At 47.2% G+C, this 24,109-nt stretch overlaps 1 protein-coding gene across 4 annotated transcripts in view; it reads right to left on the bottom strand.

Annotated features, from left to right (window-relative positions):
* Positions 1–24,109, bottom strand: part of Erg (ETS transcription factor ERG) — a 148,302-nt gene that overhangs the window by 18,106 nt on the left and 106,087 nt on the right. For 2 of the 4 annotated variants that reach the window (XM_075960997.1, XM_075960988.1), the window contains exons 3-6: positions 14,410–14,564; positions 3,567–3,770; positions 2,759–2,839; positions 778–849 (exon numbers count right to left, since the gene is read on the bottom strand). In XM_075960997.1, the coding sequence (XP_075817112.1) occupies positions 778–849; positions 2,759–2,839; positions 3,567–3,770; positions 14,410–14,564 (512 nt within the window). The remainder of the gene's footprint in view (positions 1–777; positions 850–2,758; positions 2,840–3,566; positions 3,771–14,409; positions 14,565–24,109) is intronic. The other 2 variants (XM_075961014.1, XM_075961006.1) reach the window with 1 other exon arrangement.

A 24,109-nucleotide genomic window follows, 5' to 3' on the forward strand; every position in this document is an offset into this window, starting at 1 on the left:
CCACTCCCAGGCCTCCAGATTCTAGGCAGTGCCTTAGTAGCCGGCTCTAGCGGTTCACCCGAAACCCTGACAGTTCTTGGCCATCTCTGGCTCCAGGTAACACCACTGAATTATCTTCTAGAACATCATGCTAAACCTTCCTACCAGCTCTCTTCTATTCCCCCTTGCCAGACCCAGGCAAGGCACTCGACCAAGCCGCGAGCCTAGGGGAATGTGCAAGCGAGCATTCTGAAGACAGACAGTGTTGGAACCTGGTTCAGCTTTCTGTTTCCAGAGACTAACTCTGTGATTGACAGTAAACAAAAATTCGTTTTTACATGAGCGGTATGTAAATTAATTACTTAATTAAATCATAAAAACCATAAAGTATGACTCTGATGTTAATATTAAATGTTAGATGTTTCTCCACTGGAAAAAAAAATGGGTGATGAGAATCAGTCGCTCCTGATTTTGGAATTGCTCTTTCCTCACAAGGGGCAGATTGCATATCAATCCTTCCCTTAACTTGATAGTGCAAGGGTTCCTATCTTAGGTGTTGGCCCAAATATTCAAAGCTATTACATAAGTCCCTTATCTGTTTCTGCCTCCACAGCTTGGCCCCTCTACTGTGGTCTCTAAATGCAGCAGCTGAGGCATCAACAGGGACAGAGAAAAGGCTGGCGCAATGCACTGTACTCTGGATCTACGACATGCTCCTGGGTCACAGGTGGAGGTCCTGGATCTAAGCTGGACATCTGGGACTCTCAATGACGGAATCACCCGGGGGCGTTAGCGTACCTGGCCTAGTTGTAATTCTTTGCGTAGCTTCGGGATATACTGAAGTATTTGGGAAAATAAAAGCTGCACCCCCTGCAGACAAAAGGAAAGACAACGTGTGAAGGTCCTTCAAGGTGACTGTCAACCTGAGCATCAGTGCCAACCTTCCTTTCCCTGCACTCTTGGGGAGGCCTTGCAACGTCAGTAGAGCTCTTGGCAAACAGGAGCCCCGGGTCAGACTCGGATCCTGAATGTGGACTTGAGTCTCCTGCGTGTATGAAATATTACACTTTGTTTATTATTCCTTTGTATTTCTTTGTGGGCTTCTTGATAGAGCCCCACTGTGTCCCACAAGCAATCTTCTTATTTTATTAAATTTTATTTTATTTTATTTTTTCGGAGACAGGGTTTCTGTGTAGCTTTGGAACCTGTCCTGGAACTTGCTCTGTAGACCAGCCTGGCCTTGAACTCACAGAGATCCACCTGCCTCTGTCTCCCAAGTGCTGGGATTAAAGGCATACGCCACCACCACCTGGCCTCACAAAATATCACAATAGGTCTTGGAAAGTAGATCTCGGAAGGATTATACATTTTTTTTTTTTTTTTTGCGTAAGACTCTATGTTGTGTATTCAGAATTAATCAATATCTCTATTCAAATACATGATTCTCCTTATTTTCCTCAATCAACAACCATCTCCCCCAAATGAGGAAATTTCCCCTTAGGCATTAAGTCCTTTGGAAATTTATCATCCTTGTCTTTGGATTGCCTCTATGTATAGTTAAAATAAAATTAATGAACTCTGAAGTTTTGTGGACTATTCAGTCACTGTTAAAGAATTTCTAAATGATCACGACTTGAGTCTGTATGTGGCTCAGAGGCGTTTCTTACGAGGGGATGATTCTTTGCTAATTTTGGCCACAGGTCATTAGCAGGTTGATACGTGGAAAGCAGACTGAGAAGAAACAACTTAAAGAACTTCACAGTACTTTTCGGTGGCCGAAGACCAAGGAAACCAGTTATCTACTATAAATACAAACTGAGGCTCAGTTCATATGAGACTGGACACTTGAAACTAGAAGGAGCATATGTGGTAAGCTGTTGCCTTGCTCAGTCGGGGAGACCCGTGGTAATGCCTGCTTGCTTGCGTACAAGGAGACAGAGGTTTCTTGGCTCTTACTACTTTCAGCCCTAGCTGGGCACTGGTAGGGCATGGTAGGGAGTGGTGCTAGGCTAATCCAGGAGGTGAACAGCAAGTGGCCACACACCCACCACGGACACCATCAGGAGGGGGAGCGGGATCTGTACATGGAACATGAGTAGTAACACATTTATCCAGAGAACCCTAAGTGTACTGAGATCAGGAAGGGAGGTTAGTCAGGACAAGGACCATTGTAAGCCCTGCTAGCTCTAGCATGCAACAGACACAAGTGTAGAACCTGTAGTCAGAGACAGAAAGGAAGGCAGTGAATCGGGGGCCAGTTTTATATTCTCCAATATTGTAGCAGGGTTTCCCTTGAGAAAAGGTTTGCAAAATGTATGAGATATTCCTTCCATGGCCCTCTGCAAACATACGCATCTGTGCAGAAAATTAAATCGAGGCAAGTCCAATAGGCCAAACCTGTCTGAGAAACACCAAGGAATCGTAGAAAACACTGCTTTGGGAATGAAAACATAGACTAACAGACCTGGGGGGGAGGCTATACCAGGGAGCTTTTCATCTCCATAGGCAATGGGACTGGTGGATTGGGACTCACAGTGGCACATGTAGGAAGATTTGTACAATTGGTACAAAAGCAAAACAAACAAACAATCAAAATCGAAAATCCTTTCATGGCTAAGGGGGTTGTGGTGGAAGAAACGGAAGTGTTCACATACCCAACAGTCCCCTCTCCTCACCTGTGTGTCTGCCTTCTAACTCTAACTTGTGGATTTCACTCGAAAGCACGCCCCTGTGGACAGGGCCCTATGCTTTTCCTGGGGTGGGGAAGGGCTAGCATTACCTGTGTTTCTAGCATGCATTAGCCGTGGAGAGTTTTGCAAAGCCTTATCGACGTCATCGGAAGTCAGATGTGGAAGGGGAGCTACAAAACAAAACACAGAGCAACACTGAGATGAGAAGAGGGGGGATGGCCTTTCTTAAAAATAAACGGAATCAAAGAGGAAAGAAAGGAAAACATACCTCCCCACCCTCATCTTGGGGTGCTGGAAACATCTAAACCCTGCAATACTGGTTAATGCGTTAAATATGAAAGGGGGCAACTTCACACGGGAGACACGAGCATGGGATGCCAGGCAAAGCCACCAAGGAGAACCCTACCCACTTGTATTGGGATCCTTTGGGACCGTGTTCAGAGATGTCGGCACTAGGGCATGCAGCATCCTTAAGATGTATGCCGATACTGACCGACAGGAACCTATTCTCTCAAGTGAACAACCTCCCTTTTGGTGTTCAGGTTGGGTGTGGGAGGGGTTCACACAGCTCTAAGGAAGATAACAACCCACAATCCCATCCAGGAGGAGGCTTGGCTGCCTTCCAGCTTCGGACATCATAGACTCTGTGGAGGGTGTGGCCACTTCTCTACCACACTCCACTTTCCTCGGAGGAGGGAGAAGGCTGCTGCCCTTTATCCAAAAGAGTCTGCACTGTTGTCTACATCAGGAAGCTCTCAGCTCTACGTGTGGTTTACTCAGGTCAGACACGGGGGCTCAGTGAGAGCAAGAGGATGCTGGGGGCCACCTTGTCTGACCCTCCTGAAGTTGGGTCTGCAACCATGGCAACAGCAGGGCTACTGAGGGCAGGCAGCTTACTCTCTCTGAGGTAGTGGAGATGCGAGAGAAGGATGTCGGCGTTGTAGCTCGGAGTGAGCCGCTGGAAATCATCTTTCGTCATCTTGCACAGCTCCTTCCCGTCAATATTCTGGAATAACAAGACGTCCACGTCTAGGAGGCCGTATTCTTTCACTGCCCATTCCAGCCACTGCCGGACGTGGTCTGTGCTCCATAGAGTAGGATCTGAAAGGGAACAGGGACAGACTCAGCAGCTCCAGGCAAATCTACCACACGCCAGTCACAGCCCTTGAGCAGCCTCCCTCCCACACAGCTCCAGATGCACCAATCTCCACCCTCAAGTGAAGCATCCTCCTAGTTGAAGAGAATTAGCTCGGCCACTGCTGTGGCTCAATCTCCTGTAGATCTCTGGGTTCCATTTCAGTTACTGTCAGTTTTACTTATTAATTTAAAAATGTATAAAACTAAAATGTATCCCTTGAAAAATTACTGAGGTGCTTATATAAAAGATTAGAGTTATAAAACATCATCAACAAAGTGCTAATTACAGATCACAAAAGGATGTAAATAAATAGGGCTGGGGAGATGACTCGGTCTCTACAGTATCTGCTTTGCAAGCAAAGAGAGGGAGGAGGAATTATAGGAGCAAGGGGAGGAGGCGGTCAATATCATGATGGGGAAATTCACAAAGAAAGCAGACCCCAGCTCCTGGGAGCTCCTGGACTCTAGACCATTAGCTGGAGAGCCTGCGTGGGACTGCATGGGACTGAACTGGACCCCCGCATTTGGGTAACGGTTGTGTCTGTTTGAGGGGGCCCCCAGCAGTGGGACCAGGATCTATCCCTGGTGCATGAGTTGGTTTTTTGGAGCGCATTCCCTTTGGTGGGATGCCTTGCTCACTCTTGATGCAGGGCGAAGGGGTTTGGTCCTGCCTCAACTTAATGTGCCAGCCTTTGTTGACTCCCCATGGGAGACCTTACCCTTTAGGGAGGAGCAGATGGGGGATGAAGGGGAGCAGGAGGAGGGGAGGGAAGGGGAACTGTGGTTGGCATGTAAAATGAATAAAAAGTTTTTTAGAAAGAGCAGTGGGAAGCTAAGGAAATAGCTAACAATGTTTGCTGGATGGAATAAGGAAAAGTACACAGAAGGCATTCTGCTACCTCCCCAGATCACGTGGATACCTTCCTAAGGAGTCCTGCCATCATCCTGGGATACTAATGTATGGTTGTCAGTGGAAAGGAAAATAAAATTCTGTATCTAAAAACAATGAAGACCTGTGTTCAACTCCAAGAGCTACTCTCTCTCTCTCTCTCTCTCTCTCTCTCTCTCTCTCTCTCTCTCACACACACACACACACACACACAAGAATAAATTAATAACCATATCTGTGCAAACTACTAACCAGGGAATTTGAAATAAGGCATAGGGGACTCAAAACGCTCTTACAGTGAATGTGACTCATCTGTCAGTATGTTTTCCCAAAGAGACAGGGAATAGAAATGGGGACTGGGGATGAAGAAGAAGGATTCAGATGGGGCGTGAAGATGGGGTAGAAATGGAGGAGGCAGATGATGAGTGGAGATGGGAGATACAGACGGAGGATGGAGAAGAGGAATGGGCAGGGATGCTGAGGTCAGATGGAGGAGAAGCCCGAGCATCTTGGTAAGGTCAAGTTTTACACTGTGGAATTTTAGAGTCATTAGGAATTTCTGAGGCGTGTGAAGGCGTCTTTAAGTACAGCAAGTACAGAGAACTCACTGATGAAAATGGAAGGCCCTCTTGGGAGTCAGCACATGCGTGTTTGGGCTCTTACCAGGTGTAAACATTGCCTCCTCTGGAGTTACTCTTTTTTTCCTGTGGCTAATTAAATGAACTATTGCAGTGCAGAGGCAAAAAGTCAATGAGATAATGTGTGTGAAAACACTTGGCCAACAGTAACAAACCAGAGAGAAAAAAGACCCACACAAGAGGGTTTGCAGAGTCAACTCTGCTAAAATGAAATAATGAATTCAATTTCCAGGGCTGCCTCTTCCTGTGTACAGAAGAGCTTGATTTATCTTTTATTTTAAGAGCCTTTTGGAGGTGCTTCTGTTGAATAAATCATAAGCCAAAGAAGATAAGACACTGTGTGTTCAGCTTCCTCCTGGGAAGCTGGACTGTATGGAAACAGCCATGTTGTGTCAATATGGTTCCAAGAACAGCAAAAGGGCAAGGGACCAGAGATCCTCCTGCCTTTCTGTATCTTATACCACATCATTAATAGCCCATAGGTTTATAAATTCTATTTTAGCCAACTAGATCTTAAAACATATAAGTACATCACCATATAGAGTTTCCCAGTTATGTTATTCTTAATGCCTATGTGAGGAAGACACACGTGAGCAGGGTGGGAAAAGTCATAAAGACTTTCTGTGTCTGGAGAGATGAGTCAGTGGGTAAAGACACTTGCTGCCAAGCCCGACAACCTGAGTGTGATCCTCAGGACCCACATGGTGATGGACGAGAAATGACACACCCAAGTGTCCTCTGACCCTCACACACTAGCTATGGAGAGCCCCCATCTGCCTACACAACAAATAAATTAACATGCAATTAAAAAATCAGAAAACCCTCTTCTAGTTCCATAAAACAAGATTCTGATCCAGTTGAGTTCATCAGTTGCCAGGAAAATATGAATAGATAGTGGCTGAAATTAGGGAAAAGGGTACTGTGCTGTCAATACCAGACTACACTGTCATTATACACAAGCCCTAGCACGGGCAAACACTTCCATTTTCAAAGCCCTTCTAGAGGGTACGATTCAACATGAGCTGAAATGATGGAGAATATCAGCGAGATGCCTCCACAACAGAAAAGTAACTCTGGGCTATGAAAAATGTAGACTATATAATACAATGCACCCCCAAGCCAGATCGAAAGCCTACTGTAAAACAGGCCTGGTGCCAGGGAGCCAAGCTGAATCTAAGACAAGCCCAGGGACTCAACATTTGGCCTCCCGATGAGGGCAGAGCCCTGTTTACAAAGCAGGCCCAGCGGAGAGCGGGAATTTCAGAAGTGCTCAATACCACAAACCGAAATTTGACCCCAAGCGAAGGACTTCCTCAAAGCTGTTTTTAAAACTTTCAAATTTATAATTGATGGCCTGCGGCTTACGTTAATCTACCCTCTTGGCCTTTAATTCTATTCAGCTTGGCTAGAGAGCAAGGTCTGCTACAACACTGATCTTTTTAACACCCCGCCTTGTTAGCCTTTGAGATGGCAGAGACCAAGGTGATATTTGTGAATGTCCCTTTGCGTCCCTAAAAGCACGTTACCCACTGCCTGCAGAGTTCTAGAATTCACGTGCACATGTACATGCGCACACACACGCACACACACGCGCACACACACACACACACACACACACACACAATTCTGTCTTTGACTTACCAATTACTGAGAAAGGTAAATCAGCCTCACGCACTGAAATGGGTTTGTTTGTTTCTCTCACCGTTGTTTATTAATTTTGAGGCTATGTTACTAGGTACATGTGTTTATCATCATTATGCCTTTTCTATGAATTCAATACTACATAATAAACCTCTGTCATCCCTAATAGGGCTTTTTGCCTAAAATCTTATTTGTCAATGTTTTATTTTAATTTTTTTAGATTCTTGTTAGCTTTTGATTAATATGTCTCATTCCAGCTGTTTACTATCAATTATTTCAGTGTGTGTGAAATATTTTATCAATATACATAATTGCTTGGGTGAGTTATTTTATTGCACCCTCTGGATTTCATACTTCCCATTGTTCTTGTTTTGCTGGCTCTGTTTTCACCTCCTTCCTAGGATCTAATTTAATTCATTTTATTCATTATGATTTTATGTGCATGGGTGCCCCTCCCCACATGTCATGTGCCATGTGTGTGCAGTGCCAGTGGAGACCAGAAGAGGGCATCAGATCACTGGAGTTAAGAGCCACAAGCAGCTGTGAGCTGCCATGTGGTGCTGGGAATAGAACTTAGGTCATCTGCAAGAGCAGCCCATGCTTTTAACCACTGTGAGCCACTGCTTTAACCCAAAGGTGATCTATTTTGTTTTTTATGTCCATCCCCTCTCCTACTGCCATTTGGCCACTTCCATGCTATTTCTCCTATTTCTTGATATTATTTAAAATAAATTTAAAGTTTTATCATCAAAGTTCTCTTTTTTCTCAAACAACAAAAGCAAAGCTTCACTTCCAATCCCTTCTTTTACACGACAGCACTGCCGCACCACTGTTCCCGCTGCCCACCTAGGAGGATTTGATGACTATTAACACAACCTAGAATCACCTGGGACGAGATTCCCAATGGAGGATTGTCTATGTTGGGCTGGTCCATGAGTGTATCGATGAGAAATTGCATTAATTACGCTGACTGATCTGAGAAGTCCCAGCCCCCTGCAGGCAGCACCATTCCCTAGGCAGAGTTCCTGAACTGTATACAAGTGGAGGAAGGGTGCTGAGGATAAGCAAACAAATAAGCATGCTATACGCATGCAGTTCTCTCTGCTCACATTATCTCTGCTCCTGACTGTGGAGTGATGTAAACATGCTCCATGTATGCACTTCTCTCTGCTCCTGACTGTGGATGTGATGTCAGCATGCTACACACATGCAGTTCTATCTGCTCCTGAATGTGGACATGATGTGAGCATGCTACACACATGCAATTCTCTCTGCTCCTCACTGTAGACGTGATGTAAGCATGCTACACACATGCAGTTCTCTCTGCTCCTGACTGTAGACATAATGTGAGCATGCTACACACATGCAATTCTCTCTGCTCCTGACTGTAGACGTGATGTAAGCATGCTACACGTATGCAGTTCTCTCTGCTCCTGTCTGTAGACGTAATGTGAGCATGCTACACGTATGCAGTTCTCTCTGCTCCTGACTGTAGACATGATGTAAGCATGCTACACGCATACAGTACTCTCTGCTCCTGACTGTAGACGTAATGTGAGCATGCTACACGTATGCAGTTCTCTCTGCTCCTGACTATGGACGTGATGTGAGCATGCTAAATCATGAGTCTCTTGAGTCACTTTTGCCACAGCAGCATAGGTGAAACCAGGCCAGAGACATGCTTGTTGCTCTGTGCCCGTCTCTCTCTAGACTTCCACAGAACCAGCTTTTGGTTAAGGCCCATTTTTAAAACGTTTTTCCTGAAGGGAGGAACAGTTATCAATAGACTCACTCTGCTTGGAAATCTAATTCCACCCTCGATTTACATAATAAGTCAGAGTAATTCTGTACCCTTCTGTGTATTCTCGCAAGGATTCTCTTCTTCACTTTGAACTATTGGAAAAGGTCATCGCAGAACCTCACTAACTCAACAAACTCCACTATGTCATCCCCTAGCTCTTCTTGGGTGTTTTTGTTGGTTTATATGGGATTAAGAGTTTACATGGGAGTCACACAACACCGGGATAGAATTCTGGTTTTTCACGACACTGGCTAGAGCACCCAGGTCAACTCTCTTGGTGTCGTAAGTTTTGTTTCTTCAGTAGAGTGAGAGCAATGGCTATTCCCTGCATCATATCTTGGCAGGGTCTCCACCATTTCTAGAAATGCTGTGTCTGTGTGCTTGACAATCAATCATGCATAGACAGCAGGTGTCAAGTTGACAATCGTGTATACAAATACAGTAGGTGTCACTTGACAATCATGCGTATACAGTAGGTGTCAGGTTGACAAACATGTGTATACATATATAGTAAGTGTTAGCTTGACAAACGTGTATACAATAGGTGTCACTTGACAATCATGCATATACAGTAGGTATCAGCTTGACAACCATGTACACAGCAGGTGCCAGCCTGACAATCATGTACACAGTAGGTATCAGCCCAATAGTCATGTATACAGTAGGTGTCTCAGCCTGACAACCATGTACACAGCAGGTGTCAGCCTGACAATCATGTATACAGCAGGTGTCAGCCTGACAATCATGTATACAGTAGGTGTCAGCATACAGCTGGTGCCAGCCTGACAACCATGTACACAGTAGGTGCCAGCCTGAGAATCACGTATACAGCTGGTGCCAGCCTGACAACCATGTACACAGCAGGTGTCAGCCTGACAATCATGTATACAGCAGGTGCCAGCCTGACAACCATGTACACAGCAGGTGTCAGCCTGACAATCATGTATACAGCAGGTGCCAGCCTGACAATCATGTATACAGTAGGTGTCAGCCTGGCAATCATGTATACAGTAGGTGTCAGCCTGGCAATCATGTATACAGTAGGTGTCAGCCTGGCAATCATGTATACAGTAGGTGTCAGCCTGGCAATCATGTATACAGTAGGTGTCAGCCTGACAATCATGTATACAGCAGGTGTCAGCCTGACAATCATGTATACAGTAGGTGTCAGCCTGACAATCATGTATACAGTAGGTGTCAGCCTGACAATCGCGTACACAGCAGGTGCCAGCCTGACAATCACGTACACAGTAGGTGCCAGCCTGACAATCATGTATACAGTAGGTGTCAGCCTGACAACCATGTACACAGTAGGTGGCAGCTACCATCCATTTTCTTTCATAACATTCCAGTCTTACATATGACCCTCACGATTCCCTCAGCCACCAGCAGCTGATAACTTTACAGATAAAGTGGTTTCAGTTCTCACTTGTCTGGTGGTTTAGTTGGGAGACACATGACATAATGGGCGAGGCCACCAGGAGAGCTTGGCGGGGTGACAGTGACAAAGAAAGACGAAGCACTGACTATAGGATTCTACCAATGGGTTCTCTGCAGACCCAGGCCCCACTCAACTGTGTGGGTGCCTCTGGGACAGCGTCTTCATCTCTCTGAGTATTTATTTTCTTGTGGTTCATGGGAGACATTGAACTGTGATTTCCAATCACCACACAACTCCCATGATCCCCTGGTTCCTGCTTAATAAGTGACAATTATCGTCAAGTCAACATGTGGCCTTTACTGTGCCTACCTGCAGCTCTGTGATTAGGACGCCAGAGGCTCCTGGCACAACTTACCATCTGGTCACACAGGCCTCATAAATAACAGAGCTGGAGCGAGGAAAATGTGAGGTCCAGCTATCGGAGCCGGGGGGGGGGGGGGATCTAATCCTCATCACCTATCTGTTTCCTGGTGCGGCTCAGCAACGTCATTCTAGAAAGGGTCATGTCAGTCCCTTATCACTCTGAGAACTCCAAACCCTGTAGCACGAAGCCACGGAAGAGTCCCGGTAACCTGCTGCTGCCCTCCCCGGGCTGACTGCAGTGTAACTAACTCAGCCTTTCCATGACAGTCAGAAGACCCAGGATGCTGAAAGGCTGAGCCACAACTGAAGCAGCAGGCAGTCAGGTCTGTGGGTTCCAAGAACACTGCTTCTGGAGTCTGGGCTGAGATAAGCATTACTTTTCCTATGAAACAACTTTTTAATTGTTTTCCCCAAATTGCAGCTTTTATCTTGACAACCAGGAGCTCAAAGCCACACTAGGGGCTTAACCACATCGTCTTGGCCGAACCTGCTGTCAGCGTGACTTCATTCTTCCCTCACATACCTAGTCTTCCATGTGTATTGTAATCACACTTCATTGAATCTGAATTTTGATTTTGGGTCACACGTTCTGTGGTCAATAGTTTACAGCTCATAAAGCATCTCAGGTATGTTTTAGAATTAAATCCATTGTCTCTATTTTTATAAACATATTCGTGTCCCATATAAGCATATGGACTGAAACAAAAACATGATGATTGGTCAGGTGTCATGAGAAAAGCAATTGCTAGAGAGTTAAGCACATAGGTGTGGGGCACTGAAAAGAGGTCTTGAAGGATGCGCAGACTTTGTTACCAAAGGAAGGAAGAAGGGTAGCACAGCCGTGCACACAGCACAGGCCCAGGCACTGAAGATGCAGGGTCCGGGCAGCAGTGTGCCTGGGGTAGAGTATGACTGAGGAGGAACTAAGGAAACAGAGGCTGAGGAAAAGGCAGAGGCTGCAAAGGGGCCATGATGGCTATAAAGGAAACTTTCACAACCTCTCTTTTGCACAAACTACCTTTGCTTGGATATTCTAGAACACACATCAGAGTCATTAATTTGAGCTCTGTACATTCTCCAGTCACCCGCCTGGATGGGTCGTGCTGAGTGCTCTCTGACCTCTCCCAAGAGACTGGCAGGAGTAACAGATGCTCAGAGGACACTTCCTGGGTGATCTGACATGGATGGGCTTGGAAAGATACCGAGCCGGGGCTTTGCAGCCTGAGTGTTTGGAGACGGAGAAGAGACAGTGCAGTCTCATAGGCGCCTTTGTCCATGGTGATGGAACACAGGAAAAACTTAGAGAATGCAGAGCAAAGGAAGAGATGGGTGTGGCCACTCAGGCTCTGAGATACTCATATCAAAGGGTTTGAGCTGATTGTTTGAAAAACAAAACTAAAATGTGGGCAAAAAAAAAAGTGGCCTGAACATTTTAGTATCTATTTTAGAGGAGAAACAAAAAGAAATGCTATAAACCGCTAAAACCAGAGGTCCTATTACACTGGTTCAGCATTTTGCAACTTTTAAGAATGTCATGAAGGCTGTGACCATGCCCCGCTCTGTAGTAACCCACACCGTTAGCACATCCTGCCATGCACCACCGATAATGAAATAGCAGCCTCGGTTCCACACACTTGCTTCTAAGAATCACAGAGGTATGCCAGGTGGTGGTGGTGCACACCTTTAATCCCAGCACTTGGAAGGCAGATCTCTGAGTTCAAGGCCAGCCTGGTCTACAGAGTGAGTTTCAGGACAGCCAGGGATACACAGAGAAAAACTGTCTAAAGAAAACAAAATACAAAAACCAAAAAAGAATCACAGAGGCACACCCATCACACAGAGGACACAGCCTTGATGCAGCAGATTGTGAGATGCACGATGCTTACATTGCACAGAGTAACAGCTCTCTGTGTGCACTTGGAACCCACTGTTTCTACACACAGATCTGTGGCCACAGCCTTGGAAACATCTGGAAATCAGACTTCAGAGTTAAACCTACTAGATTTGGCCTGTTGTTAGGAGCCAAGGAGAGGAGACAGCTCTGGTTTCGGGGTCCGTGCCATCTGTCACAATGGAAATCTGAGCTGACACCAAATAAAGCTGAGGAAATGAATTTTCCCAGACTAGGGGGGCGCAAAGAACAATCCTTCTGGGTTTCAGTCAACACATCACCTGAGCCACTCAGCACTTTATTATAAGTGGGCCTTGGTGTGATGATTTTTGCTAGTGCAGGTGTTTAGATGGGTGGGTCTAAACTAGCATGCCTTCTAGAGAAGTGCAGTATTTCAGTGTATAATGAACTGATTGATTGGGATGCAGTCTCATAACAAGTAGAGGAGTGCACACATTCATGTTTACATGGATAGCATGTATACCACATGTTCACGCAGTTATCACCTGCCACATGTTTACATAGATACCATTTGTACCACATGTTCACATGTGCACCACATGTTTACATGGATACAATATGTACCACATGTTCACACAGATATCATGTGTACCACATGTTTACAACAATACCATTTGTACCACATGCTCACACAGATATGTGTACCATGTGTTTACATGGATACCATGTGTATCACACGTGGGTCTTCCTTTATGTTAAATTCTCCATTTTGGCCACACACCTCATTCCTTTACTCTAAAGTTGAGTCTACCCTGCTTTTGTATATGTCTGTCTCTGTCTCTCTCTCCCCCACCCTGCTCTGTCTGATATGAATGTCAGCAGGTAGTGATGGAATGCTGGAGAGCAGTTAAGGTTTCAGCTCACCTCCTTGGGTACCAGGCACTACATCTAACCAGCAGGAGCTCCAGGAACCAGACACTCAGGTTTGGAGATTTCAACATGTGCAGAGCTTTCTACACCCCAAAAGTGCCTGAGTGAGGCAGCTAGAAACCCTGTATTGCTGCTGAAGGGATGGATACAACAGCTTCTGCTGCTGCTAGTGTGTGTGTGTGTGTGTGTGTGTGTGTGTGTGTGTGTGTGTGTGTGTTCATCTGTGGACGTGTGAACACACATACCTGGAGCTTGACCAATAACTGAAAGATTCACAACTTGCAAAACCATCTACAGCTCACTGTCTTACCAATACCATTAACTGAATAACTGCCTTCATTGGCATGAAGCAACCTGAGGAGGGCACAGCTGAAAGCAGCTTCCTTCAGAATGAAGAAACAGCCTGCTGCTCTGTGCCAGCCAGACGCCATCTGCGGAAGCACCTTTTGGTCTGTCCGGCCATCACTGAATGAGTGCCTCTGAATGAGACCTGCTGACACTCACGGAAAGTCGACCGATCTGATTCCTCACCTCATGTTCCTCTGTGGAGAGGCCCAAGTCAGGCCCTTCTCCCTCGAAAAGACTGCTAACATCGAGGCACCCTGATGACACCCCAGAAATACGAGATGGCCCAAAGCGACACCACGCATCATGATTCTACAAGGATAAAATGGAGGCTTCAGGCAGGCCTCGGCTCAGCCTGGTCCTCCATCTTACATGAATAAAACTTGGTTTGCCTTGGATGAAGAAACCAAGTGTTTCAAGAGGAAGCCGGAGGCTGGAGTGGCTGGGGTGGGCTCCTTGTGGGTTTCTACTTCCTCCTAGGCATGTTCAGCCGTGGAACCTTTACCCCTCCACCCACTCTCTCAGTCTCTGGTGTAGCCGGCACTCATCAAGAACAACGGGACAGACTGACATGGGGCTGAGGGACACAGGGTGAAGCAGAGAGTAGACCCAAGCAAGAACGGTGGCCATGTCGTCCCTGACTAGGGATGGCCCATCTTTCCTGGGAGGAGGGATTGTTAACCAGAGACTCCAAGACTCTGACCTGCGGGGACGATCACTCTGCGCTCGCTTGTGGTCATGTTGGGGGGTGGTGGCATGTGCTTCTCCTCCATGTAGCTGCTATAGCTCATCCCCACGGGATCAGGGCTGTCCACCATCTTCCCACCTTTGGTCACACTGCATGCATCAGGAGAGTTCCTGTGGGAGAAGAAGACAGGTTCTGCTGTCAGTAGGGTACCCAGAGGGCAGGGCTCGGGGCTAGTGATACATGGAGTGGTCCAAGGAGAGATATGGGAAAGACCATGAAAGCATTACACGAGTCAGAGTAAGTCAGGCTGTGGTGGCGCGTGCCTTAATCCCAGCATTTGGGAAGCAGAGGCAGGTGGATCTCTGTGACTTCAAGGCCAGCCTGATCTACAAGAGCTAGTTCCAGGACAGGCTCCAAACCTGTAGAGAAACCCTGTATCGAAAACAAACAAACAAACAAACCAACAAACAAAAAAGGTCAGAATATTATGGTACCCCAAATTCACACACTGAAGCTCTAAGCCCCATGCAATGGTATAGAGAGGTAACCAGATTTAGCTCAGGTCAGGGCGGTAGAGCCGGTGAGAAAAGGATGAGAGGACAGTGAGGAACTGGGGAGCTGGCTCAGTGGGTAAATCACTTATCAAACATAAAGGCTGGAGCTGGACCTTAGGGTCCACTACAAAGCCCCGCATGCAGTGTGTGCACTCACGGTCCCAGTGCTGCCCAGCCAGTTCAGCCTACTGGTGAGATCCATGCTTCAGGAAGAGACCTTGTCTCAGAGAATCAAGTGGAAGTGACGGAGAACCAGGCACTGAACTCTGGCCTTCACAGGCAAGTGTATGAATGTGTATACCTGCACACACATGCACACACACATACTCATACACACATGTACGAGACAAGCAAGTAGGAAGAAAGAGAAAGAGAGCCCCCCCCCATTGTTTCACTCCCTCCATGTGAGGATGCAGCCACCCCTCACCCAAAGAGAACGCCCTTGGGTCAGTGGACATGGCGCTCTCTGGCACCTGACCTTGGCTGCCCCATCTTCAGAACCATGAGTAAAGAGTTCCTGTTGTCTCAGCAGCCTGCACAGCCGTCTGCGACCATGCTGGGGCCCACGCTCTGGAGAAACAGAGCACATACGTGGGAAGCCAAGCTGCTGTCTGGCTTCTATTTTGCTAACCGACTCCTGAAACTGTCGTGTCCAGACTCCCTCTGTGACAGCTGACTGGGAACACTCAGGGAACAGCGAGCTGCTGTTCATTCTCGCAGAGTGACAGCAAACAGGGCTAGCGGCAGACAGACACGGGGCCCGGGCTGCTCAGCCATGCTTTCCTGGGGTGATGCTTCTTTGGAAACCTCAAGGAAAATCCCCTCTCGGGTTCCCATTCCTGTACAAACACAGGATCTGGGGAACTGAGAACTGATGGTGATGGGGGTCAGGGCGCAGTCAGGAAGCTGGAGAAGGTGGGGGACCGGGGTGAGGGAGGCCACTGAAGAGTAGAGACCAGTGGCCTGAGAGAACCCAGAGAGTAACCTGAAGATGGCACTGCATATGAGACGAGCTGTCCCCACTGACCCTGGGGACAGGCCACAGGAACATCAATAAGGCAGTCACTGTCTTTGCAAAAAGATTAACACTCCTTTCCAGGAAAAGAAAAGTGTCTGTGTGTGTGTGCGTCCGTGTGTGTGTGTGTGTGTGTGTATGTGTGTATGAGTTCATACGTGTGTATGTGTATGCGTGCAAACGTGCATATGTGTGTATGTGCTGGAGTCCATGTGTGTGTGCGTGTGTATGTGGGTGCATGCGTGTGTGTGCATGTGTGTGTGTGTGTGTGTATGTGTGTGTGTGTGTAAGTGATGTTTGAGAGACATAAAAGTCAGGCCTTACAGGTAAACAGCAAGTAAGAAAACCAGTTTTAGGGGCTAGAGAGACAGTTCAGCAGTTAAGGGCACATGCTGCACACCCACATGGTAGCTCAGAACCATCTGTAACTCCCACTTTGGAGGTCGGAAGCCCTCTTTTGACTGCTAAAGGCACTAGGCATGCACATACATACATGCATGCAAAACACACATACATATAAAACAAAATAAATATTTTCTAAAACAGAAGAAGAAATCCACCTTCATCAGGGAACAAAGAAATATATGGCCGTTTTCTCAGCTGGTTATCGCAGAAATGATGGCTACCCCATAGAGGAAGAATGATGGCCACCCTACAGAGGATGGATGACGGTTAGCCCAGGGATGAAGGCTAGCCCAGGGATGAAGGCTAGCCCAGGGATGATGGCTAGCCTACAGAGGAAGGATGACGGTTAGCCCAGGGATGATGGCTAGCCCAGGGATGAAGGCTAGCCCAGGGATGATGGCTAGCCTACAGAGGAAGGATGAAGGCTAGCCCAGGGATGATGGCTAGCCTACAGAGGAAGGATGAAGGCTAGCCCAGGGATGATGGCTACCCTACAGAGGAAGGATGGAGGCTAGCCCAGGGATGACGGCTATCCCACAGATGGCTAAACCTGGATCACCTCAGCAATGATATCTCTACATTCTGGTTACATGAACTAAAGCAGAATTTAGGAATCACTTCTAAAGCTCTACCCAGCACATGGACTCATTGTGGTTTGGTTTCCATTTTCCGTATTCCTGGAAATCTTAGGCACCCCAAGGACTCCTGACTTTAGATGTTCGATCCAGTGTTGAAGACTTTGATTGCGCCTCTATGGGACCTTTGTTTGTCTCCTCCAGTGCTTGTTAGCTGCATCTTTGGAAGGTCACTTGCAGAGTCACCGAACTTCAGGCTTACAATAGACTTGACCTTTGAGTTTGAGAAGGGCAAAAGCACCTAAGGCAGGCAGGTGTGCAGGGCTACTTTCTGAGCAAGACAGAACTGAAATGGAGTCGTGAAATTCATCTCTCATCCAGAGGCCTTGACAAAACTGTGAACAGGAAGGCCTGGCCAAGGACCCAGTGCCCAGGGAGAGTTTACACAGTACCCACAGGCTCTGAAATATGATTTCTTCTCAGCATCACTTGCCAATGCATCCAGAACCACAGAGCAGCTCAGTGCTGGCACCAAGGAGACATCAACAAGCTATCTGTGCAGGTCACGCCAGGGTTACACACCGAGTTCCTCCCAAGACCCCGGGAAAGACAGACTGTTGTCTTATAAAGTTCTCACGGCTGTGACAACATGAAGGCAATTTAAATAATAACTGAACACGTTCCCACGGAGCAGGGCCTGTGTGTTTCCAGTGCTGTCGACACAGCCATGATTTCTGCTTGATGTTATAATATTTTCCTGGCTGCAAACGATTATCTCTGTGAGACTCATCCTAATATCAAACCACACAGTATCTTTGCTGGAGACAGAGTTTCCTAACCCTTTGGAAAAATCCGTCAACCTAGTGTTATAGGAATGGTTTGGTATGTTGTCTTACAGATGCTTGGGGAGAGAAGTTAAGGATTTGAAGGAGATTTTTTTTGACAGTAGGTGGTACCCAGGGCACAAGAGCAACATTAGATATGACTGTAAAGTCCACTGCTTATTCATCTACTATAACTTACTGAGTGCCTACTGTATACCAGGCACCGACAGTTCTTTCTTTTCCAGCCAAAGGAATGAATCACCAGAATGGTGAAGGCCAGAAAGAGGTGGCATTGGGGTTTAACCACCTCTTTGTCTATCACCACATAAGTGTGTATGTGTGTAGACACATGAGTGCCACCGTGTGCTTACAGAGGCCAGAGCACAACCATGGGTGCTGCTCCTCACCTACTTCCCTATTTGAGATAAGGTCTCCTAGTGTTTACCATTGTGTAGATCATGCTAGCTGGCCCTGGAGTTTCTTAGGAATTCCCATATCTGATCTTCCTACAGTGCTTTAGAACAGTAGAACAACACACACTCATACACATACACACACACTCATATACACACACTCATACACATATGCACACACTCTCTCTCTCACGCACACACACACACACACTCTGCTCCATCTGGTTCTACATGGGTTCTGGGATTCGTGTGACAAGTACTTACCTACTGAGCCACATCCTCAGCCCTCCTCTAATTCTTGGCAGTTTAATTTTCCTGTCTGAGGACAAGAACTCCATACACTGATTTGGGGCGTTTTTCTACTAAATGAAGCAGACACCCTCACCAAATATTGGTATAATAAGCTGTCATGTTGCATTTTGCCAGTATGTGCCCAAACTATATATAACTATTTAAAGTACAGTCAAAGCCAGGGATAGTAGATGTTGAAACAGAAGGATCACGAGTTTGAGGCCAGCCTGGACTACAGAGTGAGGTTGAGGCCAGCCTGGGCTATGCAGTGAGACTGTCTCTAAACAAGCAAGCAAACACAGCAGGGCGCCTTTAGCAAAGCTACTCTGCACTCATTTTATAACTGGCAGGCATAATTCATGTCAATAACGAGTCTCTAATCCCATCCCTCATCATAAAAAGACCAAAATGAAACCATCAGACCCATTTCCAAAACTTTTATCTCTAGAATAATAGGTAAAATATATAATGTCTCACCCTATTACATTTAGTTATTAAAGGAAGAAGATGGGATGAGACATGATTTTGACCGTTATTCTTTTTTTCAATAACGAAGAAACTCTTAACTCTGAGAGGCAAGGTTATCCTTCCTGCATGGTCCAGTGCCCAGCATAACTTTCCAGCAAACACTAAGTAGGTGGAGTAATTCTCATTATCATCTTGCCTTGTCAGCTCTTAGAGCTTGCCATAGGAAGACCTGGCACTGACGTGTGGAGCCCGGCCTGATGGCAGCCAGTCCTCAGAGCAGCTCAACAGATGTCACCTACATCTTACAGAGTAGAGAGCACACAGGAGATGAGGTGGGGTGGAGAGGGGCTTAGTGGGCAGGAGCAGCACTGGTTGCTCCTCTGTAGGACCTGGCTTTCATTCCCAACATACACATGGCTTCTCACAGCCAACTGTAACCCCAGTCCTGGGAGATCTATGTCCACTAGCTTCCTTGGACGCTGGGCATGTAAGCAGTGCACAGGCATATACACAGTGCAAAACACCTCTACCCATAAAATAAGAGTGGGGATGGGGTGGAGGTTCCCAGAAGCGACAAGCTAGAATGTCAGGTGCAGTGGCCTGAACTCACCATGCTTCTTCACCTGCAGAGAACACCTGATCAGAGCGAAGGGAAAAGGCTCTGCTTTGAAAGACAAAGACCCTAATTTGAGGTAGACAAGAACTCCCTGGGCTGCATGTTATGGTAGTTTAAAGTCTACAGTGCAACCCTGGCGTGCTATTCTAGCTAGGGATCTAATCACTCCCTGGCATATCCCATGCACAGACACACACACACACACAAGAACAATGGCCAGAAGAAAGGAAACCCTTTTCAAAGTCATCAGTTGAGATATTACTTTATTTAAGAAAAAGAAATCTTATCAGGATCAGAAACAGGACAGCATTCTTTTAAACGCCTCACGGAGCCTGGAGAGGTGGCGCAGCAGTTAGGAACACTGGCTGCACTTCCAGAGGACCCAAGTTTGGGTTTTCAACACCCACATCAGTCAGATTATAACTACATATAAGTTCAGTCCCAAGGGATCTGACACCCTCTTCTGGCCTCCACGGGTGCCCACACACACAGCATAGACTTGTACAGACACACATACATGTAAATAAAAAAATAAATAAATCTTGAAAACCACAATCCCACAGTTCTCCAAGCGAGCTGATCCTGTCCCCATCGTAGTAAGCAGCACTGTCACGATAAATTGGGAGAGAGGGGACGGCTTGCCCAAAGCTACATGACTAGTCCTGGAAGAACTAGCATTCAAATTCTGGCATCCAAGATCCTGAACTCAAGCTCTTCAGCAGCTACAACATCACTGGTTCATTCGCCCAAGCAAGACCTGGTCGGGTGATCTCTCAAAAGACTCCCTTTCCTCAGTACTGAATATTTCCCCAAGAGTCTCCTCCTCAGAGTGGAGCTGGCTACTGAGGGCACGTTATTCTGTTGACTGTATGAGGGGTGCCCACCTGGAAGGAAGGCAGAGCTTCTGGGAGAGCTCTGAAGAAGGCAGTGCCTGTGTGGACATACATCCCATGTTGAAATTTGACTGGAAGGGTCACTTGACTCTGCAGTTGAAGGCCACAGTGTTCTTCCCTGGAAGATGCAGGGGCTGCCCTGCAGGGTGCATGTTCCTCAGAGATGGTGGATGAAAGAAAACCAGAGCAGAGAGTCCCAGGCCAGAAGAGCTGAGTGGGCACAACCTGACTCAGATCATCTACCGGTGAAGGGACGGTCGAGGACCAGGACAGACAACAGGCTGCTGGGAAGCGGCGTACGGCCCAAGAAGAAAATCTCTCTCAGTTGTTTCCATATGTACCTTTTTTATTTTTTAAGAGAGGGTAATAACCCTGGAAAAACCGACTAAGAAATATAAAATGAGGTCTTTCGGTCTTTGGAAAACAAAATAAACTTGGCGTCTGCAGTCTATTTTCTGACGTGGCGTCTACTTACGGCAGGGCAGATTCCATCATGGAATAAGGCACAGTAAATGGCAGAGCCCTGGCCATTAGCCTGACGAGTGTGGCTGCTGTCCCTGCTGTGTCACCTGTCACCACCCTGGTGGCTGAGATGGCCCTCACTTCTCTAGGGTGTTACCGGGTACAGACCTTGGTCCACCCTCCCTTTAGAACACTTAGAGGAGACACTCAGCCCTGCATAAAGCCCAAGGTCAGTTAAGGTGGAACATGGGAAACCCAGGCACCTTCGATTTGGGTAGGTAGAGTCTACCAGCCAAACCTGTCAAACACCTGGTCCTTCAAGGTCGGTTCTCCATCCCCTAGCTCTCTCTCATTCCCTGCACAGAAAGGTGACTCTTCAGGGCCTTACTCTTTGTCCTACACTGGGACATTCCTAGTTGTCCTTTCAAATGCCCTTGCTGCTACGTCAGGATTCTCCTTTCCAGAGACAAACCCAAGCAGCTAGATCCAACCTGCCTCTGTCCTTGACCTACAGGGAGAAGAGCACATTCCCCTGGGCGAATCACCTCATTCTCATTTACAAATGTGCCTACAGCCTTCTATAGCAAGCACTGTCTCAGGTGCAGGGAGACATCAGCGTCCCTGTCCTCAGGGGCGACACTGGAGTGGCTAAGGCCCCTTACTTTAATTTCATATTCCAGGATGATCACAAGCTACGGCTGGCGAGCTAGTGCAGTCAGTAAAATTCTCGCCTTTACTAAGATAGTGATCCTCAGAACCAAGTGAAAAACAAGCCTAGGGAAGCTGGAGACAGGGGATCCCTGGAACTCAGTGGTCAGGCAGCCTAGCCTCCTGGGTGAACTCCAGGCCAGTGAGAGACCCTGTCTCAGGTAACAAAACAAGGGAGTGGTGCCTGAGGAATGAAGGCCAGGTCGTCATCTTGCTTCCATGTGTTCTTACAGGCAAGGGTGCACACACACACACACATACACACACACATGCACGCACACATGCACGCACACACATTAACAAAGATGCATGGAGGTACAGCATCCTAAGAGAGGAAAGTCATTTCCGTGAGCCACCCCACCCCACACAGGGCTGGCCGGGATGAGTTCTCCGGGCCTGGGTCCCACCGGAGTATAACTCAATCTAACTCCCAGAGCCCCTGCCCGGCGTTAATTAGCCAAACCACCCGTCCCAGGTTTCACAGCGTGAATGGAAGCAACTCCCCACAAAAGGTATTTTTAGGACCCCAGACAAGGAGTGGATTGTCTGGCCAGCTCCGGGGTAATTTGTGGGTCTGTTTTATTTCTGAATCAGACGCAGTGGAAAAGCTGCTTCAGACCCCACGGCCTGAGCGGCGGGTGGGGCCCGGCGTGACTCATGTGTAGCTCGGGCTCAAACTGAAACCGTGCACGCTTGTCTTCACAGCTGAGGGTTATTTTTACTCTGGCTAAATATTCTCTTACACCTGGAATCTCTCCCTCTTCCCAGCAACCCTGGTCCTCCCCTTCTCTGAAGCAGTCGAAGGCGAAATGAATTAAATGCTAACTAGACAACAGTTAGTTCTTTGTCTCCGCGACAGGGGCCTGACATTTCCTAGAGAAGTTTAATTATTTAAATACATGTTTCTATTTATAGCCAAAGATGGCTATCAGCAGGACAGGACAGTGCCTCACTTGGGTCTTGAGGACTAGAGGGAAATGCAAACTTTGTGGAGGGATTGATGTTTAGGATTAGAATATGACTTCTATAGTTCCTCAGTGAAGACTGGACACAGCATCTCTGCTACATGTGAGTTTCTTTAGCTTTATTTGAAAGATATTTTTCAGAGAGAAAAAAAAACCACTGAGTCATCATTCTGGGGCTCTGAGGGTGTGTGTGCGTGTGTGTGTTCATGTGTGAGTGTGTGTATGTTTATGTGTGCATTCATGTGTGTGTATGTGTATGTCTATGTGTGTGCATGTGCGTGTGAGTGTGTGGTATGCATATGTGTCTGTGTGTGTGTGTGTGTGGAGAGAGATGTATGGTGTGCATTTTTATCTCTGTGTGTGCATGTTTCTCTGTGTGTGTATGGTGTGCATGTGTCTGTGTCTATGTGTGTACTCGTGTGTGGTGTATGGTGTGTGTCTATGTGTGTATTCATGTGTATGTGGTGTGCATGTGTCTGTGTGTATGTGAATATTCATGTGTGTGATGTATGGTGTATTTGTGTGTGGTATATGTACTGTGTGTGTGTTTGATTCTGTGTAGTACATGTATGTGCACGCATGAGGAAGCCAGAGGTTGATGTCAGATGTCACTTCTCAGTCTACTTCCAGCTTGTCTCTCACTAGAACTGACAGATTTCCCATCAGTCCAGGATAGCTTGCCAAGGAGACCCAGGGAAAATCTACCTGTCTCCGCCCCCACCAAGGGTGAGATTAGAGGCATGTGCCACACTGCCAGGCCCAGCTTTCACAGGGACGCTAGGGATCCAGGCTCAGGTCCTCGTGCTATGGATGCTAGGGATCCAGGCTCAGGTCCTCGTGCTTGCACAGCAAGCTCTAATCCCAAGCTTCGGGTTTTTGTGTTTCAAAATATGTGAATTCTGGTCAACTGATGACTTCACTTTCAATGCAGAAAATGCCAGAGTCAGGCCCTTTCTCCCCTTCAGCTGCAGCCAATCAGCAACCCTGTGGAGGACTGCAGCCTTGTGTCCCTTCTTTCACAAAGTGGTCTGCGCGTGTTTGACCTTCAAAGGTAGTAACAATGGCGGGACACTAAGGAGAAGTGAGGAAGGGGAGCAAGACAGGAAATGACAGAACTTCTGTGCCCCTCCCTAACCTTGTCCTCTGTGTACCCACTTCTCCCTTTTGCAGCATGGGGTCCACACAAGTAAAAGGAGCCACAGGTCCCTCTGTGGCAAGTGCGGGTGGGTCCCCATTGAATTCTGATAGAGTTGTGTGAACTCTGGAAGGCAGCCAGGACACAAGGACCGAGCCCTCCCCTCGGGGTGGGACTGGTGTTTTTATACACAAAAACTCCAGGGCTAGGGGATGGCTCACTGGATCACGCAAGAGTTTAGAGCCCTAGCAGCCACATAAAAACTCAAGATCAATGGCAATGGGTTTTTGATCCTACTGCACATACTGGCTTTGTGGGAGCCTAGGCAGTTTGGATGCTCACCTTACTAGACCTGGATGGAGGTGGGTGGTCCTTGGACTTCCCACAGGGC

Source organism: Microtus pennsylvanicus, chromosome 1 (genome assembly GCF_037038515.1).
Source record: "Microtus pennsylvanicus isolate mMicPen1 chromosome 1, mMicPen1.hap1, whole genome shotgun sequence".
NCBI classification, from domain to species: Eukaryota; Metazoa; Chordata; class Mammalia; order Rodentia; family Cricetidae; genus Microtus; species Microtus pennsylvanicus.